This window comes from Phacochoerus africanus, chromosome 2 (assembly GCF_016906955.1).
Source record: "Phacochoerus africanus isolate WHEZ1 chromosome 2, ROS_Pafr_v1, whole genome shotgun sequence".
Classification (NCBI taxonomy): Eukaryota; Metazoa; Chordata; class Mammalia; order Artiodactyla; family Suidae; genus Phacochoerus; species Phacochoerus africanus.
The window spans coordinates 110327760-110347394 of NC_062545.1; the positions used below are offsets into that span (position 1 = coordinate 110327760).

Sequence of the window (19635 nt, forward strand, 5' to 3'; positions counted from 1 at the left end):
TGCCAGTTTCTGTGTCAGTGTCTCTCTGTTATTTTTGGTTGGCTGATGCTCATTCTCTAATACATTCCTCAATGAAGACTCAATAAAATTCTCTTAGTTCTTACATGTTAATTGCTAGGCTTTTTATATTTGGAAGTTAGTTTTAGGGTTATAAAAAATAAAATCTGTAATTCACATTTCCTTTTGTTCTTTTTCTTAAATATATCCATCCGTTTTCTTCTGGCATAAACCTTTGCTGCCAAAGTCTGAAGATAATCTGATTTTCTTTCTTATGTTAGAGTCATGTGCTCATTTTGCTGAGAAGCCAAAAGGATCTCTTTTCTTTAGAAATCAGTAATTTTACTAGAATACATTTTGATGTTATCCATGCTAGGGAGATAGTCCCAGAAATGTGCGGATTTCAGTATATAGTTTCAAATATTTTTTATTTCAGGGAAATTTCCCTAAATTATTGTTTTTAGTATTATTTTTATTCTTTTTAATTTGATTCTCTTTTAGGACTCCTATTATCTATATGTTGGGTCTTTGCCTAACTTGTGTAAATTGTTATTTTGTCTTGAATATTTTTTATATCTTTTTCTTTTTTATTTCTAAACAATTTTTTGCTTTTTTGTTGCTCTTAAGATACTATGTTTATTTACTCTTGAATTCCTTCTAGTTTTGTCTTCATTTCTGAAATGTTTTTTCCTTTTATTTCTAATTCTTTCTTGAGTCTGTCACCTCATTTTTGAGTGTTCCAATTTCAGATTTGTGTTTTTCTTTCATGTTGTGTCTCATTTTCTAGCTTTGATATGAGTTACAGTTCGATCTGTTTTGTGGCAGGTTCCTTCTGGCATGCCATTCTGCCTCTTCCCCATCCCCTTTTGGGGGACTAATAATAATTTCATGTGGAATTGGCCTTGATTTTTTTTGTTGCAATTTTTGTGAAAAATTTACTTTCCTGAATTTTTAGAATGGGATGGGATTCAAGATAGCCTTTCTAAATCCATAGACTTCCTTCCTCTGTTGTTTTTGTGTAATATTAAAAAAAATATTGTGGCTCAGTAGGTTAAAGATTTGACATTGTCTCTGTGAGGATGCAGGTTTGATCCCAGGCCTTGTTCAGTGGGTTAAAGATCCAGCATTGCTGCAAGCTTGTGGCATGGGTCACAGATGGGGCTCAAATCTGGCATTGGCATAGCTGTGGCATAGGCCTGCAGCTGCAGCTCTGGTTTGATCCCTGGCCTTGGAACTTCCATATGCCACAGGTGTGGCTGTAAAAAGAAAAAAAATGGTGGTTTCCAGCATATTCCCTTCTCCAACTTTTACCTTGACCTTCTCTCTTTGCTTTCTGTTGTCCCCGTTCTGTTCAACATTTATGCCACTCTCAGTAGTTTCTCCTGAGTGTGAAGTCTCTGTCCTGGAAGAAAATACTGGCTTGTCAGTTTCAAGAGTTCACAAGACCTAAGAGTTCCCTCATGGCTCAGTGGGTTAAGGATCCAGCATTGTCACTGCTTTAGCTTTTATGACAGCTGTGGTGTCGTTTAGATCCCTGGCCTGGGTACTTTCGAATGCCTTGGGCATAGCCAACAAAATAAAACAAATGGACACACAAAAAGAGTTCAAAAGAGCTAGATTGCTATAGCTTCTTTCAAACTTCTTATTTTGGTCTCTTTGTAATTGTACCTGCTATCAGAGAAGGCAAAGCTCTTCCCAGTTGCAACTGCTCTTCTTAGACTGTTCTTTCTGGTGAGCCTTTCTGGTGGGTTTTTCTTGTTCTGAGGTCTCTGAGACACTCTTTGGCTTCCTCCTGCACAGACGTTATTACCATGCAGATTCTGTGTTTGGTGGTGGTTTGTCCACACCTGCTTATATCTTGGAGTTATTGGAGCTACCTTTGTCACCTAGTTTTGTTGTGAAGCATGAGTTTGGACTTTAGCTTTCCCTTTACTCTGTGTAAGTGATTCAGAGTGTTTAGAAAGCTACATTGCTGCTGTTATTATCTTCCCAGAATTCTGTCCATCACCTCAGTTGTAGTTAAAAAACACATTTCTAAGCCCTGTGAGTAGAATTTTTTGGCATTTCCCCCCTGCTCCCGCTCCTTGCCCCTTTCTCTCTTTTTTGGTGAGGATTGAGGAAGGAGGGCTATGACTTTTTCAAGCCTTATTATGGTACAGTAGTTTCCCTTTCTCTGTGAGGGCTACATTCCAAGACCTCCAGTGGATGCCTGAAAACATGGATAGTAACAAACTCTATATATATATACCATGTTATTTTCTAAACATCCATATCTATGATGAAGTTTAATTTATAAATTAGGCACAGTAAGAGAATACCCAAATTGCCAACATTGCTACCCTTGCACTTTGATGCCATTATTAACTAAAATAAGGGTTCTTGAACACAAGCCCTGAGATACTGCAGCAGTCAGGGTGGTAACTGAGACAGCTGCTAAGTGACTAATGGGTAGGTAGCCGTATGCATTGTGGCTATGCTGGACAAAGGGATAATACTTAGAACAGTATGCAATATTAAAACTTAGAAATAGTTTTTTGCTGAAATTTTCTGTTTAATATTTTAAGACGGCAGTTGACTATCGGTAATTGAAACCACAGAAGGTGAAACCACGAATAAGGGAGGGACAACTGTAATAAATCTTTATTTATTTATTTTTTCTTTTTCCACTACCCTTGTGGCATGTGGAAATTCCCAGGCCAGGGATCGAATCTGAGCCAGAGCTGTAACCTGTGCCAAAGCATAAGCAACTCAGGGTTCTTAACCTACTGCACTGGGCTGGGGACAAGTCAGATCATTAACCCACTGTGCCACAGTGCAAACTCCCTGTAATAGATTTTTAGATAAAAAATTTTAATCTACTTGGGCCCATAATCCTTCTTTTGTTGGCAGCAGGATTTCAGATCGTTATTAGGGCCTGGCAGCCCTTACTTATGCATATTTTGTTTGTATCCACTGGGAAATTATTTGTCTGACATACATATCCTCTTGTGTTGGGTACTGTTTAAAACTTTTGACTAAAATCAGTCTATCCCTTACTATTTAAGGGTCTACAATATAATAAGTTGACTTTCGAAGGTTCCTCTTTTATTGTTTTGCTTGGTTCAGCAAAAAAACCCCACAAAAAACAAACAAACAAAAAACACCAAAAAACCCCCTAAAATGTGGACAACAAATTAACAACAGCTGTAGTCAGAGATAATATCTTTATTTTATGTAATTCATACAAGTCAGTGAAAAATTCATTATGCCCTGATAAATAAATGGGCAGAAGTTTGTGGTAAGCAAGAAGATGGAAAAATTTTAGCTCCTTTGATGATAAGTGTGAAGTTAAAAAGAATGCATTATCTTTTTCCTTGCTTAAGTTTGCAAAAAAAAATTTGAAGCATGATATTTGTTATTGATATGGATGCAATGAGATTGGTACTCTCATATAGACCTATTCGTTGGATAAGTCAATTGTGATGACAATCCTAGGTCCTGTGTTTTTGGCAGGGTTTGTGAGAGTCAGGGGAAGGGAGAAGCCTGGATTTTTAGAAAGTGTTATGAACAGCAATAGCCTTTACCATTATATTCAACACAAATAGTAAATAAGTCATGATATTTTATGTGGCTATAGCTATATCTATATGTACATATATAGTTATTTGCATGAGTATTGACGTGCTCTGGACTTTTATTATTTTTAGGACAGCCCTTGTTTTGTATGTTTCTGGTGATAAAATAATACTGTAACACCACTTTTTTTTTTTTTTTTTTGCTTTTTAGGGTTGCACCTGCAGTGTACGGAGGTTCCCAGGGTGGGAGTCTAATTGGAGCTACACCTGCCTGCCTGTGCCACAGCCACAGCAACACAGGATCTGAGCCATGTCCACGACCTATACCACAGCTCACGGCAACGCCAGATCCTTAACCCACTGAGCAAGGCCAGGGATCAAATCTGAAACCTCAGGGTTTACTAATTGGATTTGTTTCCGCTGCACCACAGCAGGGAACTCCTGTAACACCACTTTTGAAAGCAATTTGGTATAAATGTGTTTCAAAAATTGTAAGATTGTTGTCATTTTTTTCAGATATAGTAGTCCTTTTTGTGAGGTACTCTACTGAGGAAAGTAATTAAAAATGTAGTAACAACTATATTCTTAAAATGGCTTATTTAACAAATAAGTAGAAAAAATATAAATGTCTTCTTAAAGGAAAATATTTAAATAAATTGTGATTTTTACATTAGATGGAATGTTACTGAATCAAATATGAAGATTAGTAGACAGAGAAAATTTTGCATGGCCCTTTTATATGTCCACTGTGATAATATTTATGCAGAATTCTGGAAGGGACATATATAAAAAAAAATAACTGTTAATGATGGGATTATCAAAGGTGGGTTTTTTACTACTTTGTTTTTCTGTTTTCTCTTGTATGCATTAATAACATATTTAGTTAAAACAGGCTTGATTGTGTGTCTTCACCTTCCCATTTTGCCATCTTTGTTAGTATTTCTAAGTGATTTATTCTGCAGGAGTGCATAGTCTAGCCATCTGTTTAAGATTGGATGTATTGTTCTTAGGTTATTTGAGCAGTTGAGATAGTTTTAGAGGAAAGAAAGTGAACAAAAATTTCAGAGAATATAAAAATATCTCCATTAAAAATGTCTTGACTATTTATGGTGTGTTTCTTATTTCAATAGGTTTGCAGAATGGCTTCTGATTACTCAAGAACATGTGCTAGTCCAGATAGCATTCAGACTGGTGATGCTCCCATTGTCTCAGAAACCTGTGAGGTTTATGTTTGGGGTAGCAACAGCAGCCATCAGTTGGTAGAAGGCACACAGGAAAAAATACTGCAACCCAAACTGGCCCCTAGTTTCTCTGATGCTCAGACTGTGAGTTCTCTACATACATTACAAATTGATAGATGATGGGGTTTGCTTTATGTAACATTAAGAGTGGGTTTTTTTGTTTGTTTGTTTTTAATGAATGAATTCTTGCTTGTTTCTTATCCATATTGTTTCTATTTGATACTACATCAGTTTTTTCATTTTCATAGAAAAAAGCATTTCCTTAACAGTGTTTCCAAGTTTCAAAAATTGAATTTCGATTTGAAATTTTAAAAAGAATTATGAATGGCAACAGACTTGCTATTATATTTGACACAAATGGTAAATAAGACTAAATAAAAATTAGAATTTTCCCTTTACCAGATTGGCCTTTCATGTTCTTATTATGATACTTTTAAATATTTATTTATTTATTTATTTATTGCTTTTTAGGGCCGCTTCCGTGGCATATGGAAGTTCCCAAGCTAGGGTTCGAATCGGATCTATAGCTGCTATTCTACGTCACAGCCATAGCAACATAGGACCCGTAGGACCTGAGCTGCGTAAATGCAGCCATAAAAATAAAATAAAATAAAATAGGAGTTCCCGTCGTGGTGCAGCGGAAACATATCTGACTAGGAACCATGAGGTTGCAGGTTCAATCCTTGGCCTTGCTCAGTGCGTTGAGGATTCAGTGCTGCCGTGAGCTGTGGTGCAGGTCACAGATGAGGCTCAGATCTGACATTGCTGTGGCTGTGGCATAGGCTGGTGGCTATAGCTCTGATTCGACCCCTAGCCTGGGAACCTCCATATACCATGGGTGAGGCCCTAAAAAGACAATAAATAAATAAATAAATAAAATGGAAATGCAAAATGTTGGGACTTAAAAATTTTTTTCATTTTTTCAAATTAATTTAGGGTATTGTGTCTTACACAGTTCTTAGTTTAATGGACTCTAAGGAATTTCAGAACTATTTCTTACCTTTCACCAATTATTTAAAAGGATACTGAAACATTTTACTTTTTTTTGTCTTTTTAGGGCTGCACCTGTGGCATGTGGAGGAGTTCCCAGGCTAGGGGTCTAATCAGACCTACAGCTGCCAGCATATATCACAGCCGCAGCAATGCCAGATCTGAGTCTCGTCTGGTACACACACCACAGTTCATGGCAGCACCAGATCCTTAACCCACTGAGCGAGGCCAGATAGTGAACCCACAACCTCATGGTTCCTAGTTGGATTCATTTCTGCTGCTCCACGATGGGCACTCCTACTTGATTTTCCATTGAACCATGACCAGGTGGATAACCTGAAAAGATAAAATATACATTAATTTGAGTTCAACAATAAAGTCAGCATGGATAGGCCATTAATGGTTTTTCAGATTTTCCTTTTACTTCTTAATCACTATGGAAATTCATATTTTGACTTAAAAGATTTACTTTGAGCCTCTTTGGTAAAAGTCAGTCTTAAATGTTATGCTTTCATTCTCATAGAAGCATTTTATATTTATGATTCTATTTGTTTGCTTGTAGATTGAAGCTGGACAGTACTGCACTTTTGTCATTTCTACAGATGGCTCTGTCAGAGCTTGTGGTAAAGGCAGCTATGGGAGACTGGGCCTTGGAGATTCTAATAATCAGTCTACTTTAAAAAAGTTAACATTTGAGCCTCATAGATCCATTAAAAAGGTCTCATCTTCTAAAGGATCTGATGGTCATACTTTAGCTTTCACAACAGAAGGAGAAGTCTTCAGTTGGGGAGATGGCGATTATGGGAAACTGGGACATGGAAATAGTTCAACACAGAAATATCCCAAGCTTATTCAGGGCCCTCTGCAGGGAAAGGTATGTGCCTTCTTTCTGGATTTAAAAGTGATTAGATGCATTGGTGCTATAATTGCTATAATTGGCAATATTTTCCAGATTTTAATGTATTCTTTCTGAAGTAGCCTGCCTTCTGAACCCTTTGGCTTAGCTTTTGTATATCTGCTTGATGGTTTGCAAAACACTTTCATGTGCATTGCTTAATTTCACTTCTTGTAACAGCCTTGTTAAGGTAGTTAATTATTTGTATTTCACAGATAGGAAATTAACAATAATCCATTTCACAAATACTTATTTAGCACCTTCCAAGTGGCAGGTAGTGTTTTAGGCATTATATATATAGCACTGAACAAAACGGACGGTCCTTGCTCTCACAGAGCTTTAATCATAGAGCTTTAATCTGTGGGATAGAGATGATAAATATATAACCAAACACATAAAATAATTTCAAATTATAGTAAAGAAAAGAATGAATAATACTAACTTGGGCAGGGTGTGCTGTTTGAAAATGAGGTCAGAAGGTTCTCTTGGACTAGGTCGTGTTCTAATAGAAACTTAAATGACCCATTTGGTGTGGTTAAATAACTTACCCAAGGTCATGCACAACTAATTGGCACCATTATAACTGAACCTAGATCTACTTTTTAAATTTCTATTTTACCTTTGTTTGAAGAAACAAAGCCATTTTCATAACTTAAAAGTATATGCTATATTGTGGGTTCCTTCATTTTAAGATTGTGTTCTTTCCATGAATCTTTTCGTATCTAAAAATCTTTTAAATTTAAAATTTTAATTTTATACCAGAATTACAAGTGGGACACTTTCTATTCATGGGAGTTTGTCTGACAAGGTTGGCTATCAAATGAATTTTACTTTATTATAACTTTCAATTAACTTAGACATCAACTTCAAAGCAGTGAGCCTTGGAACATTCCACTTAACATCAGGGGATGCTTGATAAGATGTTGAGTGTGGGCCTTTAAGGAACTTCAGATAAATACTCTTTTTATTTTTATTTTTGCTTTTTAGGGCTGCACCTGCAGCATATGGATATTCCCAGGCTAGGGATCAAATCAGAGCTACAGCTGCTGGCCTATGCCACAGCCACAGACAGCATCTGAGGATCTCAGCTGCATCTGCAATCTCTGCCACAGCTCATGGCAACACCTGATCCTCAACCCACTGAGCAGGGCCAGGGATCGAACTCACATCCTAATGGATCCTAGTTGGGTTCATTAACTGCTAAGCCACGAAGGGAACTCCCCAGATAAATACTCTCTAAAGTTGTATTTTTTGTTTTTCTGGTATCTTCTTTCTTAATTCCCATCGTTTTTAATTTTATTTACTTATATTCTTTTTAATGTTCCATTTTATAATGGAAATGTTAACCAGTTAAAAATAACTTAGTATGAAAATCATGAAAGAAAAAGTCCCCCAAAATAAATTAATAACTTACAGATAAAAATTTCACAAGTTCTTAGCATATTATTTAGAATGTATTAGGTGCTCAGTATTTTTAATTGAATCTAAAATTTGAATTTTCTAAAGTGAGTTCTAATTTTTGGAGATTAAAAATGTGGGATTATTAGTTTAGACACTTTTTCAGTTCATCTTCTTTTCAGAAGTTACTGATTTCTATCAGTGTTAAAAGATATGTGATCCCCAAATTATGCTGCTATATATCATTACTTCCCTGATATACTTACCAACTGTATAGCTATTTGAGAGTAAAGAGATACTATCAGGAGTTTGATTAATATAAGCTTATTTCACTGCTTAGATCATTCTGTATTAATAATAGTGTGTTTTTGAGAGCTATCCCTATTATGTGATGAGTTTTTCTTGATTAGCCAGAATTGAGGATTTTGTATTAATGTTATATTCAAAGTTTTTTCATTGTTCCATGAGTGTTCAGCCCTTTCCAGCTCTTTGAGTAAAGACATAACTGGTGATAAAATATTGTTGCAAGTGATTAGATTGATGTATTTGGGGTGAGGGCGGGGAAGGCAGGGAGCAAGAGGGTGCTGCTAACCTTTACAGTTGTTTTTTGTGTGTGCGTGAATTAAGAAAAGTTGTCCTCTTTGGGTACAAGCTAGAGTTCATGGCTTGGCCAGCACAGCATAGGCGGTATCCAGCACTGTCTCGATCCTTGTCCTGGGCGCAACCTCCACAGCTGTCCATGGCACTTCCTGGATGAGTGTGAATATCAGTATCTCTGAAGTCTCTGTGTGTTAGGATCAAATGTGAACTGTATGTTTAGCATCTTTGTGTTCATCAAATTCACTTTGTGTGCAATGCAGGTAGTTGTTTGTGTGTCAGCTGGATACAGACATAGTGCTGCTGTCACGGAGGATGGTGAATTATACACATGGGGTGAAGGTGACTTTGGAAGATTAGGTAAGATTTTTTAAAAATTGAAGTTATTAGCACAGAAAAATATAATGATGGTTACTGTGAAGCGATGAAACTAAATTTAATAGGCCAATGATTGACATTTATTTTATTAGTTTTAAGCTTAAAAGAAGATAATTTTATATAGAGAGTACCTAGATTCTGGTGCTAAAATTTAAGATGTAATTAAATTTAGCAAGTATTTACTGCTTTTAGCAGGCACTATAGAATTTCAGGGATGAGAAAGATAACATCTTGAAGTGATCCTAAAGTATATAATCTAGGAGGTAGTGAAAACAAGTCCATTAACATGATACTAGACAGCACTAGATAAGTGTTATGCAAGGAGCATAAATGTTCTTCTACTGATTCATTGAAGGGACTGGGTGCCTCAGGTTGGGAGCATCCTAGAAGATTGAATGAGAAAGATATTAGAAATGATTCTGTTTTTTGTATTTAATCGTACTTTATTTATTGGTCTTTTTAGGGCTGCACCTGTGGCATATGGAAGTTCCCAGGCTAGGGGTTGAATTGGAGCTGCAGCTGCCGGCCTACACCACAGCCACAGCAACACTGAGCAAGGCCAAGGATCAAACCCACATCTTCATGGATACTAGTCGGGTTCATCACTGCTGAGGCACGACAGGAACTTCTTAACTGTACCTTAAAAATACCTCAATTCTGTTGTGATGTTTATTCTACCTGTGAAGTAATGGCCTAAAGAAAAAGAGCTAACATCATTTCTTTGTCGTTATGTGTGTTTTATCCAAGGTCATGGTGACAGTAATAGCCGTAACATTCCAACATTAGTAAAAGACATTAGCAATGTAGGAGAGGTTTCCTGTGGCAGTTCACATACTATTGCTTTATCTAAAGATGGCAGAACTGTATGGTCTTTTGGAGGAGGAGACAATGGTATGTAAAAAATTATTTTTTGATAGCTTTGACCTTTTTTCCCTTGAATTAAAAAAAAAATTATTTTTCAGCTGTACCAGGCCTGTTGTAGAAAAACTCAAATGTGGGTGAGCAGAAATTAAGAAATTTGAATGAACTATTTCTATAAATGTTGCTGTAACCATTGTTAAAATTTTGGTAGGTAGACATCTAGATATATATATGCATTTACGCAAATATGTACATATATATTTCTACAGAGATGTCTTTAAAAGCCAGAGCAGATTATGTACCATAGATATCATTTTATAACCTGTTTGTTTTTATCTAATAATATCTCATAAATAGCTCTCTCAACAAATATGGCTCTATGTTTTTATTTTCAGTGGCTCAAAGTATTCTTTCATGTGATTGTAGCAGAACTTACAAAACAATTTATTATCCTTGACTAAATCTTTTTCTATTTTACTCAGTTATTCCCACCAGCAACATGAGAATGCTCACTTCCCCATATTTCTCAACAATACTGGTTATTAAAGTTAAGATAATAAAAAATTTCAGTAGTGAAAATAGTATCATTTAATTTATATTTCTGTCTTGATTGGGTTGTATTTACATGTTTTTGGCCGTTTGTTTTTCTTCTCTGGTGATTTGTCAAGTTTTCTATTTGATGAATTATTGAATCTTTTAAAAAATTAAAAATAATCATATACATACATGTTCTTATTATAGGACCTGTTTTTTTATTTATTTATTTGTCTTTTTGACATTTTCTTAGGCTGCTCCTGCGGCATGTGGAGGTTCCCAGGCTAGGGGTCAAATTGGAGCTGTAGCCGCCGGCCTACACTAGAGCCATAGCAACGTGGGATCCGAGCCACGTCTGCAACCTACACCACAGCTCGTGGCAATGCCAGATCCTTAACCCACTGAGCAAGGGCAGAGATCGAACCCGCAACCTCATGGTTCCTAGTCGGATTTGTTAACTACTGAGCCATGACGGGAACTCCAGGACCTATTTATTATATCAGTAAATTTGAAGTTAGAAGTATAACTTAAAGGGGATAAAGACAGCAGCAAATTGATTTTCCATATCTCTCTTAAAGTAGTTTTAATTGCTTGAAATTAAGGTTCAGAAAGTAGTTGTTTATTGGTTGTTTCTTGTAATAAAATCATTCACTTGTTAACATCCTCTGCTATCAGAAACTTAGGCTTTCTAGAATGTGGGGAGTCTGTCAGGTTAGTGATGGAAAGGTTAGTGACATTTATCAACATTAATACTTAGAGAAAGAATAGAGGTTCTTAAAAACAAGTAAGTTGTTTAACTTGAAACTGTTTATTTTTACAGGCAAACTTGGCCATGGTGATACCAACAGAGTGTATAAGCCTAAAGTTATTGAAGCTTTGCAAGGAATGTTCATTCGCAAAGTTTGTGCTGGAAGTCAGTCTTCACTTGCTTTGACATCAACAGGGCAGGTAGGACTAAGGAATGAACATAAAAGGCTTAGAGTATTTCAGAGGACCAAGTGACTGAAAAGTAATAATCATATTTAAATTTTAAAGTTAAAAAATATATTTTAAAGTTAGTCTACTGAAATGAAATACTTTCTCCTGTTTGAAGAAGTAGAGTATCTGAGAAGGAACCAGATTTTCTGACCTGGTCTGTATAAGCCAGGTAAACTTGCTGTTAATCCTATGTTGTTTGTATTAAGGTGGGTTTTAAGAAGTCTTTAGCAGTAAGCACACCTTAATTCTTTCCCTAAAAAGCATGAATTGTGGAGGCAAGTGAGACTAGATCTTGCTGGAACTAGTGGTATGAACTAACAAGACAGTAAGGTGATCATTTCCAGATGGAAAATAATCTGAGAGGGTTAGGTGTTCCTGAGAAAGGGTTACTCAGGCTTAGGATAGTCAGAATTGTATAATCCCTTTATAAACTTTTGATTTTCTCCATGAGTATTTTGATATTCCTCTGTTTGTATATTGGTGATGGAGAGAGTCCAGGTGTGGTGATAGACTGATAGTAACTGCCTCTAACATCCATCAGCGATGACAGTGGAAAAGTGAGCTGATCACTCATTATCTCACACATAGGGATCTATTATGTGCTAGGCAGTGGTATAAAAATGTTTCTGACATTCACATGACGGATGAGTAGCAAAGCTGAAATTAACATATAATTTAATTATTTTTAAAAGATTAGCATGCCATATCCTAAAAAAATCTTACTCAAAACTATCAGAGTTCCTGTTGTGGCTCTCTGTAAGGATGTAGGTTTGATCCCTGGCCTCACTCAGTGGGTTAAGGATCCAACATTGCCACAAGCTGTGGCATAGGTTGCAGATGCTGCTTGGATCTAGTGTTGCTCTGGCAGTGGCACAGGCCCCAGTTACAGCCCCGATTCAGCCTACCCTGGGAGCTTCCATATGCCACAAGTGTGGCTGTAAAAAGAAAAAAGAAAAAAAGAAAAAAAACCCTATTTATCATTTGGTATTTAATTACATTAGTCATTTGTTATAGTGCTGGTTACTGTCTTAAAATTTAAGACTCCTCTTTTACATCTTTCTTGCTGTGAGTTTTGTGGTAAGAATCCATGAATCCAAGCCAAAAGATGCTCACTTATTTGATGTATAGCCGCTGGCAAATCATAGATCTTCCTTGAAAATCATGTACTTGTTTTTTATGAGGGATAATTATTTCTGCTTTGAATGATTATATAAGATAATTATTTGAATTAAAAGTTTTTATATATTTATTTATGTATTTTTTGTCTTTTTGCCTTTTCTAGGGCCATTTCTGTGGCATATGGAGGTTCCCAGGCTAGGGGTCCAACCAGAGCTACAGCTGCCGGTCTACACCAGAGCCACAGCAACGCCAGATCCGAGCCGCGTCTGCAACCTTCACCACAGCTCACGGCAACACCGGATCTTTAACCCACTGAGCAAGGCCAGGGATTGAACCTGCAATCTCATGGTTCCTAGTCGGATTTGTTAACCACTGAGCCGTGACAGGAACTCCAGAATTAAAAGTTTTTAAATAACAAAAAGTATTATTTAGTATCAAACCAAACTCTTGTTTAATAGATGATATTTATTCTTAGACAACGTAAGTTTCTAAGCTACTGTCTCAGGATATTATGTGTATGTATTTGTTTCAGGTCTATGCTTGGGGCTGTGGAGCTTGTCTAGGTTGTGGTTCTTCAGAAGCTACTGCACTGAGACCAAAGCTTATTGAAGAACTGGCTGCCACAAGAATAGTTGACATTTCTATTGGAGACAGTCATTGTTTGGCTCTTTCTCATGGTAAGGTCATTTGTTTTTAAAGAAGCAGTATTAACTATTACCTCCTATAAATATTTTACATTTAAATTTGGCTTTTCTTTGTTCGTTATGTTTTATTTTTAGATAATGAAGTTTATGCGTGGGGCAATAACTCAATGGGGCAGTGTGGCCAAGGAAATTCCACGGGTCCTATTACTAAACCAAAGAAAGTGAGTGGCTTAGATGGCATAGCTATTCAACAAATCTCTGCTGGAACATCACATAGTCTGGCATGGACTGCTCTTCCTAGGGACAGGTAAGTGTGCCTAAGTTTAAAATGTCTTATGTTTTATTAACAGCAAAAACATCAATAAAAGCAGAAATAATTGTACTTAGTTCATTAAATACCCTTCTGAATATTTCTAGTCTTATTTTTACTGTCATAGACATGGCATCTAGATTTCTTTTGATTTGTATGTTGAGATTAGTTATGTTCCATAAACAAGAAGTTATACTCTATATTTAAGTACTGTCTTGGGAATTCCCTGGTGGTCTAGCAGGTCAAGGATGCAGTGTTGTCATTTCTGTGGCTTGGCTCACTGCTGTGGCACAAATTTAATCCCTGGCCTGGGAACTTACATATGCTACAGATGTGGCCAAAAAAAAATTGAGATACTGTCTTAAGTGTCTTTTAAACATTTTGAATTCCTTTTCTGCCTCCAGATACTGATCTTAAAAATTGTTTGCATATCAGGAGGAAGTTAAATTAATCAAAGTCAGAACTAGGCTTTATTGCTTTTTTAACAGTTAATTAGCTTCTTTGACCTTTATCTGGTTGGTTTTCGGGGAAAAAAAAGCAGTGGCCATACTTTTAAATAAAGGAAGTTACTTTTTACATAAATTTAGCTTTTTCCTAAAGTGATAACCATATCTTTTAAAATAATCAGGTAGATAATGGCTAGCTAATATTAGAAGATGGAATTTTAAGGCATTTTGGGGTATTTCAGCTCTTTTCTGGTGCCTGCCGGCTAATTAATAATTTAGAATGTATTATATTTGTATTCTAAGTATTTGCTTCATATGGAATTTATTATAACATTCTGAGTAATTTAAAGCATTTGTAGGTAATTACCCTCCAAAACAAAGCTGAAAATTTAATAAATTGGATATAAATAATCTGCTGTTAGTATCAAATTTGCAACTTCCCACCTTATATGTAGAAAGTTTGTTCCCAAGATCTTGAAAATCTTCACAAGAATTTTCAAGGGTTTTCTTTTAGTAGGTTTCAGTATATCACTTTATAAAGTCAGGCCATTTTTCTTAGTATGAACTATGTATCTAAGAACCACATGAGGCCCTAGTAGGTCATATGGCTCAGCCCTCTGACTTCAGGTAAGTGAATATCCAAACCTTCCAAATAGGTAATGGTTGTATGTTTTCTTCCTGAAGAATTCTGGGGATGGCAAATTCTTGGTTTTCCTAAGTTGCTAAAGTGAAGGGTTTTATCACCTTTATAATCAGAAGGGTCTTCTGTATATCTTGCTGATGTCTTTCAACTTTAGTAATGGTTTAATTTTTGTTCTTAATCATAGACAAAACTTCATGTTAAGACTTTTTAATGATTTTCTTATGCTTCCTTTTAGACAAGTTGTTGCCTGGCACCGACCTTATTGTGTAGATCTTGAAGAGAGTACCTTCTCACACCTTCGTTCATTTCTTGAGAGATACTGTGATAAAATAAACAGTGAGATTCCCCCACTCCCTTTCCCTTCATCAAGGTATGTTACATATATGTATATTTGTGTTTTTGTGTACACACGTATTACTTAGTAATTTTGAATTTTGACTTATTCTTTCTTATTGTTTCCCTCTCAATTATATGAAACTTCTTAATAATCTAAAAGTGCTAAACCTAGGTACTTATAATAACCTCTAGGAAAAGTTACCCATAATTTCATGAATCACATTTTAAAAATTACTGTTAGTTATAATTTGACAAAATCTTCAAAGAAAAAGAAGTTACCCAAACTGGATAGCATGTCCTCTTTTATATTCTAGAAATTTATAGCAGTCTATTTGGTTTCAGGGAACACCACAATTTCCTCAAGCTGTGCCTGAAGCTGCTTTCAAATCACCTTGCTCTTGCACTTGCGGGAGGGGTGGCTACCAGCATTCTTGGAAGACAGGCAGGTCCACTTCGAAATTTGCTCTTTAGACTGATGGACTCAACTGTCCCAGATGAAATCCAAGAGGTAAGAGTATGGGACTTGGTAACCTGTATCTCAGCCACATCTTTCCCTGAGGTTGTGGCTCCTAAATTCAGCTGTATCAGAAAACTTCAATTGGATCTTCTTTCTGTTGCTCCTATTTTCTTGTGGGAATAAACTTTTTGGTTAACTTGTCTTTAAAGACAAAGATCAGGTATCATCTCTGAGACACTTTTCATTCCTTGCTCTTCTGTGAGGTTAGGTTTCTCTTGTGTGTATTCTCATCATATTACATTGGTTTGTAGTTGTCTGTTTACAAATGTCTTTTCCACCAGAAGATAAATTTTTGAGCACAAGGCCCTGTTTTTTATTTTATTTTTTATTGTGATAAAATACGCATAACATAAAATTTTCCATCTTAACCATTATTAAGTATACGGTTCAGTGGTGTTAAATACAATTATAATGTTGTACAATCATCACCACTATCCATCTCCACAACTCTTTTCATCTTATAAAATTGAGATTCTGTACCCATTAAACAGTAACTCCTCATTTTCCCCTCCTTTCACCCTCTAGCAACTACCATTCTACTTTCTCTGTCTATGATTTGACACATTAAGTGTGTCATAAAAGTGGAATCATATACTGTCTTTTTGTGACTGGCTTATTTTACTTAGCATAATGTTGTCAAGATTCATCCATGTTAGGTAGCATATGTCAGAATTTCTTTCCTCTTTAAGGCTAGAGTAATCTTTTGTTTTATATGTATATATCACATTTTTGCTCATCCATCATCTTTATGACCTCAGGTTAGGCAATGGTTTCTTAAATTTGATATCCAAAGCACAAGCTACCAAAGAAAAAAGAGATAAATTTGGCTTCATCAAAATTAAAAGCATTTATGTTTCAAAGGACATTATCAAGAAAATGAAAATACAACTCACAGAATGGGAGAAGTATTTGTAAATCATATATCTGATAAGAGTCTGGTTTCCAGAGTATATAAAGGAGCTTTATAACTCAACAGTAAAAAAGATGGATAACCCAACAAAAAATGAGCCAAGAATCTGAGTAGACATGTCTCCAGAGATGATATACATTAGGCCATTAAACACATGAAAAATATTCAAAATCAGTAGACATTAAGGAAGTGCAAATTAAAGTCAGTGAGGGTAGTTCCCTTTGTGGCTTAGTGGATTAACTTGACTAGTATCCAAGAAGACGAGGGTTCGATCCCTGGCCTTGCTCAGTATGCTAAGAATCCGGTGTTGCTGTGAGCTGCAGCATAGGTCGCAGATGCAGCTCAGACTTATGTTGCTGGGGCTATGGTGTAGGCTGGCAGCTGCAGCTCTGATTTGACTCCCAGTCCGGGAACTTTCGTGTGTCTCAGGTGTGGCCCTTAAAAAAAAGAAAAAAAATCACAGTGAGATACTGCTTTATACATATACACTGAATGTCTATAATCAAAAAGACTGACAATATCAAGCATTGGTGAGGATGTATAGAAAATGGAACCCTCTGCATTGTTCGTGGGATTGTAAAATGGTGCAGCTGCTTTGGAAAATATTTCTGTGAATAGTTAAATATAGAGTTACCATACAGTGCAGCAGTTTCACACCTAGGTCTATACCCAAGAGAATATAGAACATCTACACACACAAAAACTTGTATATGGGTTTTGTAATGGTATCATTCATAATAGTCAAAAAGTAGAAACAATCAAGCAGACATCTGTCAACTGATGAATGGATGAAAAAATGTGGTATGTCAATACAATGTAATATTATTCAGCCATAAAAGGAGATGAAGTACTGATACAGGCTACAACATGAGTGAACCTTGTAAACATTATGCTGAGTGAAAAAAGCCAGACACAAAAGGCCAGATACTATTTGATTTCAAGTATATGGAATGTGCAGAGTAGCAAATCTATAGAGACACAAAGTAGTTGTCAGGAGTTTTGAGGGAGGGAGAGATAGGGAGTGACTACTAATGGGCATAGGTTTCTTTTGGGGGTGATGAAAATGTCCTAAAATTATACAATAGTGATGGTTACACAACTCTGTGAATATACTAAAACCCATTGAATTTTATACTTTTAAAAGGCGAGTTTTATGACATATGAATTATATGTCAATTTTTTAAAAAAGCGAAAAAAGATACTGTGATTTTTCAACTGGAAGGACATATCCCTGGGATGTAGGTAGAGGAATATTAATCTGGTGTAGTTAATTGGAACTTAAAGGATTGAATATTATCAGGAACAAGATAGTATAATTTTTTTTTTTGGTCTTTTTGCTATTTCTTTGGGCTGCTTCCGCGGCATATGGAGGTTCCCAGGCTAGGGGTCTAATCGGAGCTGTAGCCGTTGGCCTATGCCAGGGCCACAGCAACGCCAGATCCGAGCCACGTCTGCAACCTTCACCACAGCTCATGGCAATGCCGGATCGTTAACCCACTGAGCAAGGGCAGGGACCGAACCCGCAACCTCATGGTTCCTAGTCGGATTCGTTAACCACTGCACCACGACGGGAACTCCAAGATAGTATAATTTTTAAAAGGTTGAAAAGTATTGGAGTAAAGTAAGAAAATTAAACTTAAAGGAATTATTTCTAGAATTGTTTTATTTTTTCCTTAGTCTCCTTGTACCTACTCCTTGGAGAGTCCTTAGGAGGTAGATTCTCCCAGGCTGTTCCTGTTCATTTTTCCTTTTCTCTGAAACTTACTGTAGTTTATCTATTTGCAGCAATCAGTGCTGTTGTTATTTTTTGTTCTTCTTTTTCTTTCTTTCTCCGCCTGCTCCCTTTTTTACGGCCACACCTGCAGCATATGGAAGTTTCCAGGCTAGGGGTAGAATCTGAGCTGCAGCTGCCGGCTTACACCACAGCCACAGCAACACCAGATCCAAGCTGCATCTGTGACCTATGCCGCAGCTTGTAGCATCACCAGATCTTTAACCCACTGAATGAGGCCAGGGATTGAACCAGCATCCTCATGGACACTATGTCAAGTTCTTAACTCACTGAGCCATAATGGAAACCCCTCCCCTTTTTTGGTTGCTTTATTTTGAACCAATTGTAGAATTAAGGAAACATTGTATAAGCAGTAGAGTTTTCTTCCCCTAATAGTAATGTCTAAAATTACCACAGCATAGCTATCAAAACAAGAAATCAACTTTGGTTTAATACTGTTAATTAAACTGGATACCTTATTGGAAATGTTACCAGTTTTCTGCTAATGTTCTTTTGCAGGAGCCTATCCCGGATCCCATATTGCATTAAATTGTTATTTCTCCTTAGTCTCCTGTACTATATAACAGTTTCATATTTTTTCCTATCTTTCGTGACTTGGACCGTTTTATGAATACTGGTCAATTATTTTATTAAATATCTCCCTGTTATTTTTTACATTTGAACTGAAAAAATAGGTTATGCACTTTTTGGCAAGAGTACCACAGAAATTATATGTCCTCCATACATTATCATAGGGTTCATGATATTGATGTTTCTTATTAGTGGAGATTTTGACCTTGATCACTTGGTTAGGTACTGTGTACTTGGTTTCTACATCCATCAGTAGCTTTTGAGGAAGGATAGATATAAAATATATTCTTCGAGAATATACTCACACTAAAATAGTTTGTGAATTGAATATCTTTATGCATAATTGAGGTGTAGTATTATAAATTGTAAATCATTTTTCTGGTAAGAATTGTGCAATTATCTTCTAGCTTTCAGGTTGTTACTTTGAAAGTCAGTTATTCAAATTTTTGATCCTTTTATGGAGATCTGTTTTTCTCTCTGGACTCTATAGCGAATTCTACTTGTCCTCTCTGTTCTCACATTTCAGAATGAACTGATGTGGGTCTCATTTTATCCATTGCTGTGTATACTTGAGTGGATTTTTAATTTGGAAACTCATGGCCTTCAGTGTTAAGAAATTATCTTGAAGCATATTGTTGCTTTCCTCTTCATTATTTTCTGTGTTTTTCTCCCTTTCTTTGGAACTCACTGTTAGGATAATAGATCTCCTGGTCTAGTCCTCTTAATTTTCTGGTGTTTTCTTTCCTGTTTTCCATCTTCTTTTCTACTTTATGGGAAATTAATTTTTATATTCTAACTTTTGTATTGAAGTTTTAAAATTTCTTATAGCATATTTTTAATTTATAGGAGCTCTTAACCATTGAGTGTTTCATTTTAGAAATAAAGAAGCTGTAATCCAGAGAAGTTATGAGGCCTAAGATAATGC

The 19635-nt window shown here is 36.1% G+C and overlaps 1 protein-coding gene across 10 annotated transcripts in view; it reads left to right on the plus strand.

Annotated features, from left to right (window-relative positions):
* HERC1 (HECT and RLD domain containing E3 ubiquitin protein ligase family member 1) overlaps positions 1–19635 on the plus strand; it is a 206552-nt gene that overhangs the window by 59912 nt on the left and 127005 nt on the right. For 9 of the 10 annotated variants that reach the window (XM_047765943.1, XM_047765980.1, XM_047765969.1 and 6 more), the window contains exons 4-12: positions 4682–4876; positions 6345–6656; positions 8936–9032; positions 9798–9941; positions 11266–11393; positions 13075–13219; positions 13322–13493; positions 14821–14955; positions 15264–15429. In XM_047765943.1, the coding sequence (XP_047621899.1) occupies positions 4682–4876; positions 6345–6656; positions 8936–9032; positions 9798–9941; positions 11266–11393; positions 13075–13219; positions 13322–13493; positions 14821–14955; positions 15264–15429 (1494 nt within the window). Of the gene's footprint in view, positions 1–4344; positions 4375–4681; positions 4877–6344; positions 6657–8935; positions 9033–9797; positions 9942–11265; positions 11394–13074; positions 13220–13321; positions 13494–14820; positions 14956–15263; positions 15430–19635 lie in introns of those variants that run through there. The other variant, XM_047765994.1, reaches the window with a different exon arrangement.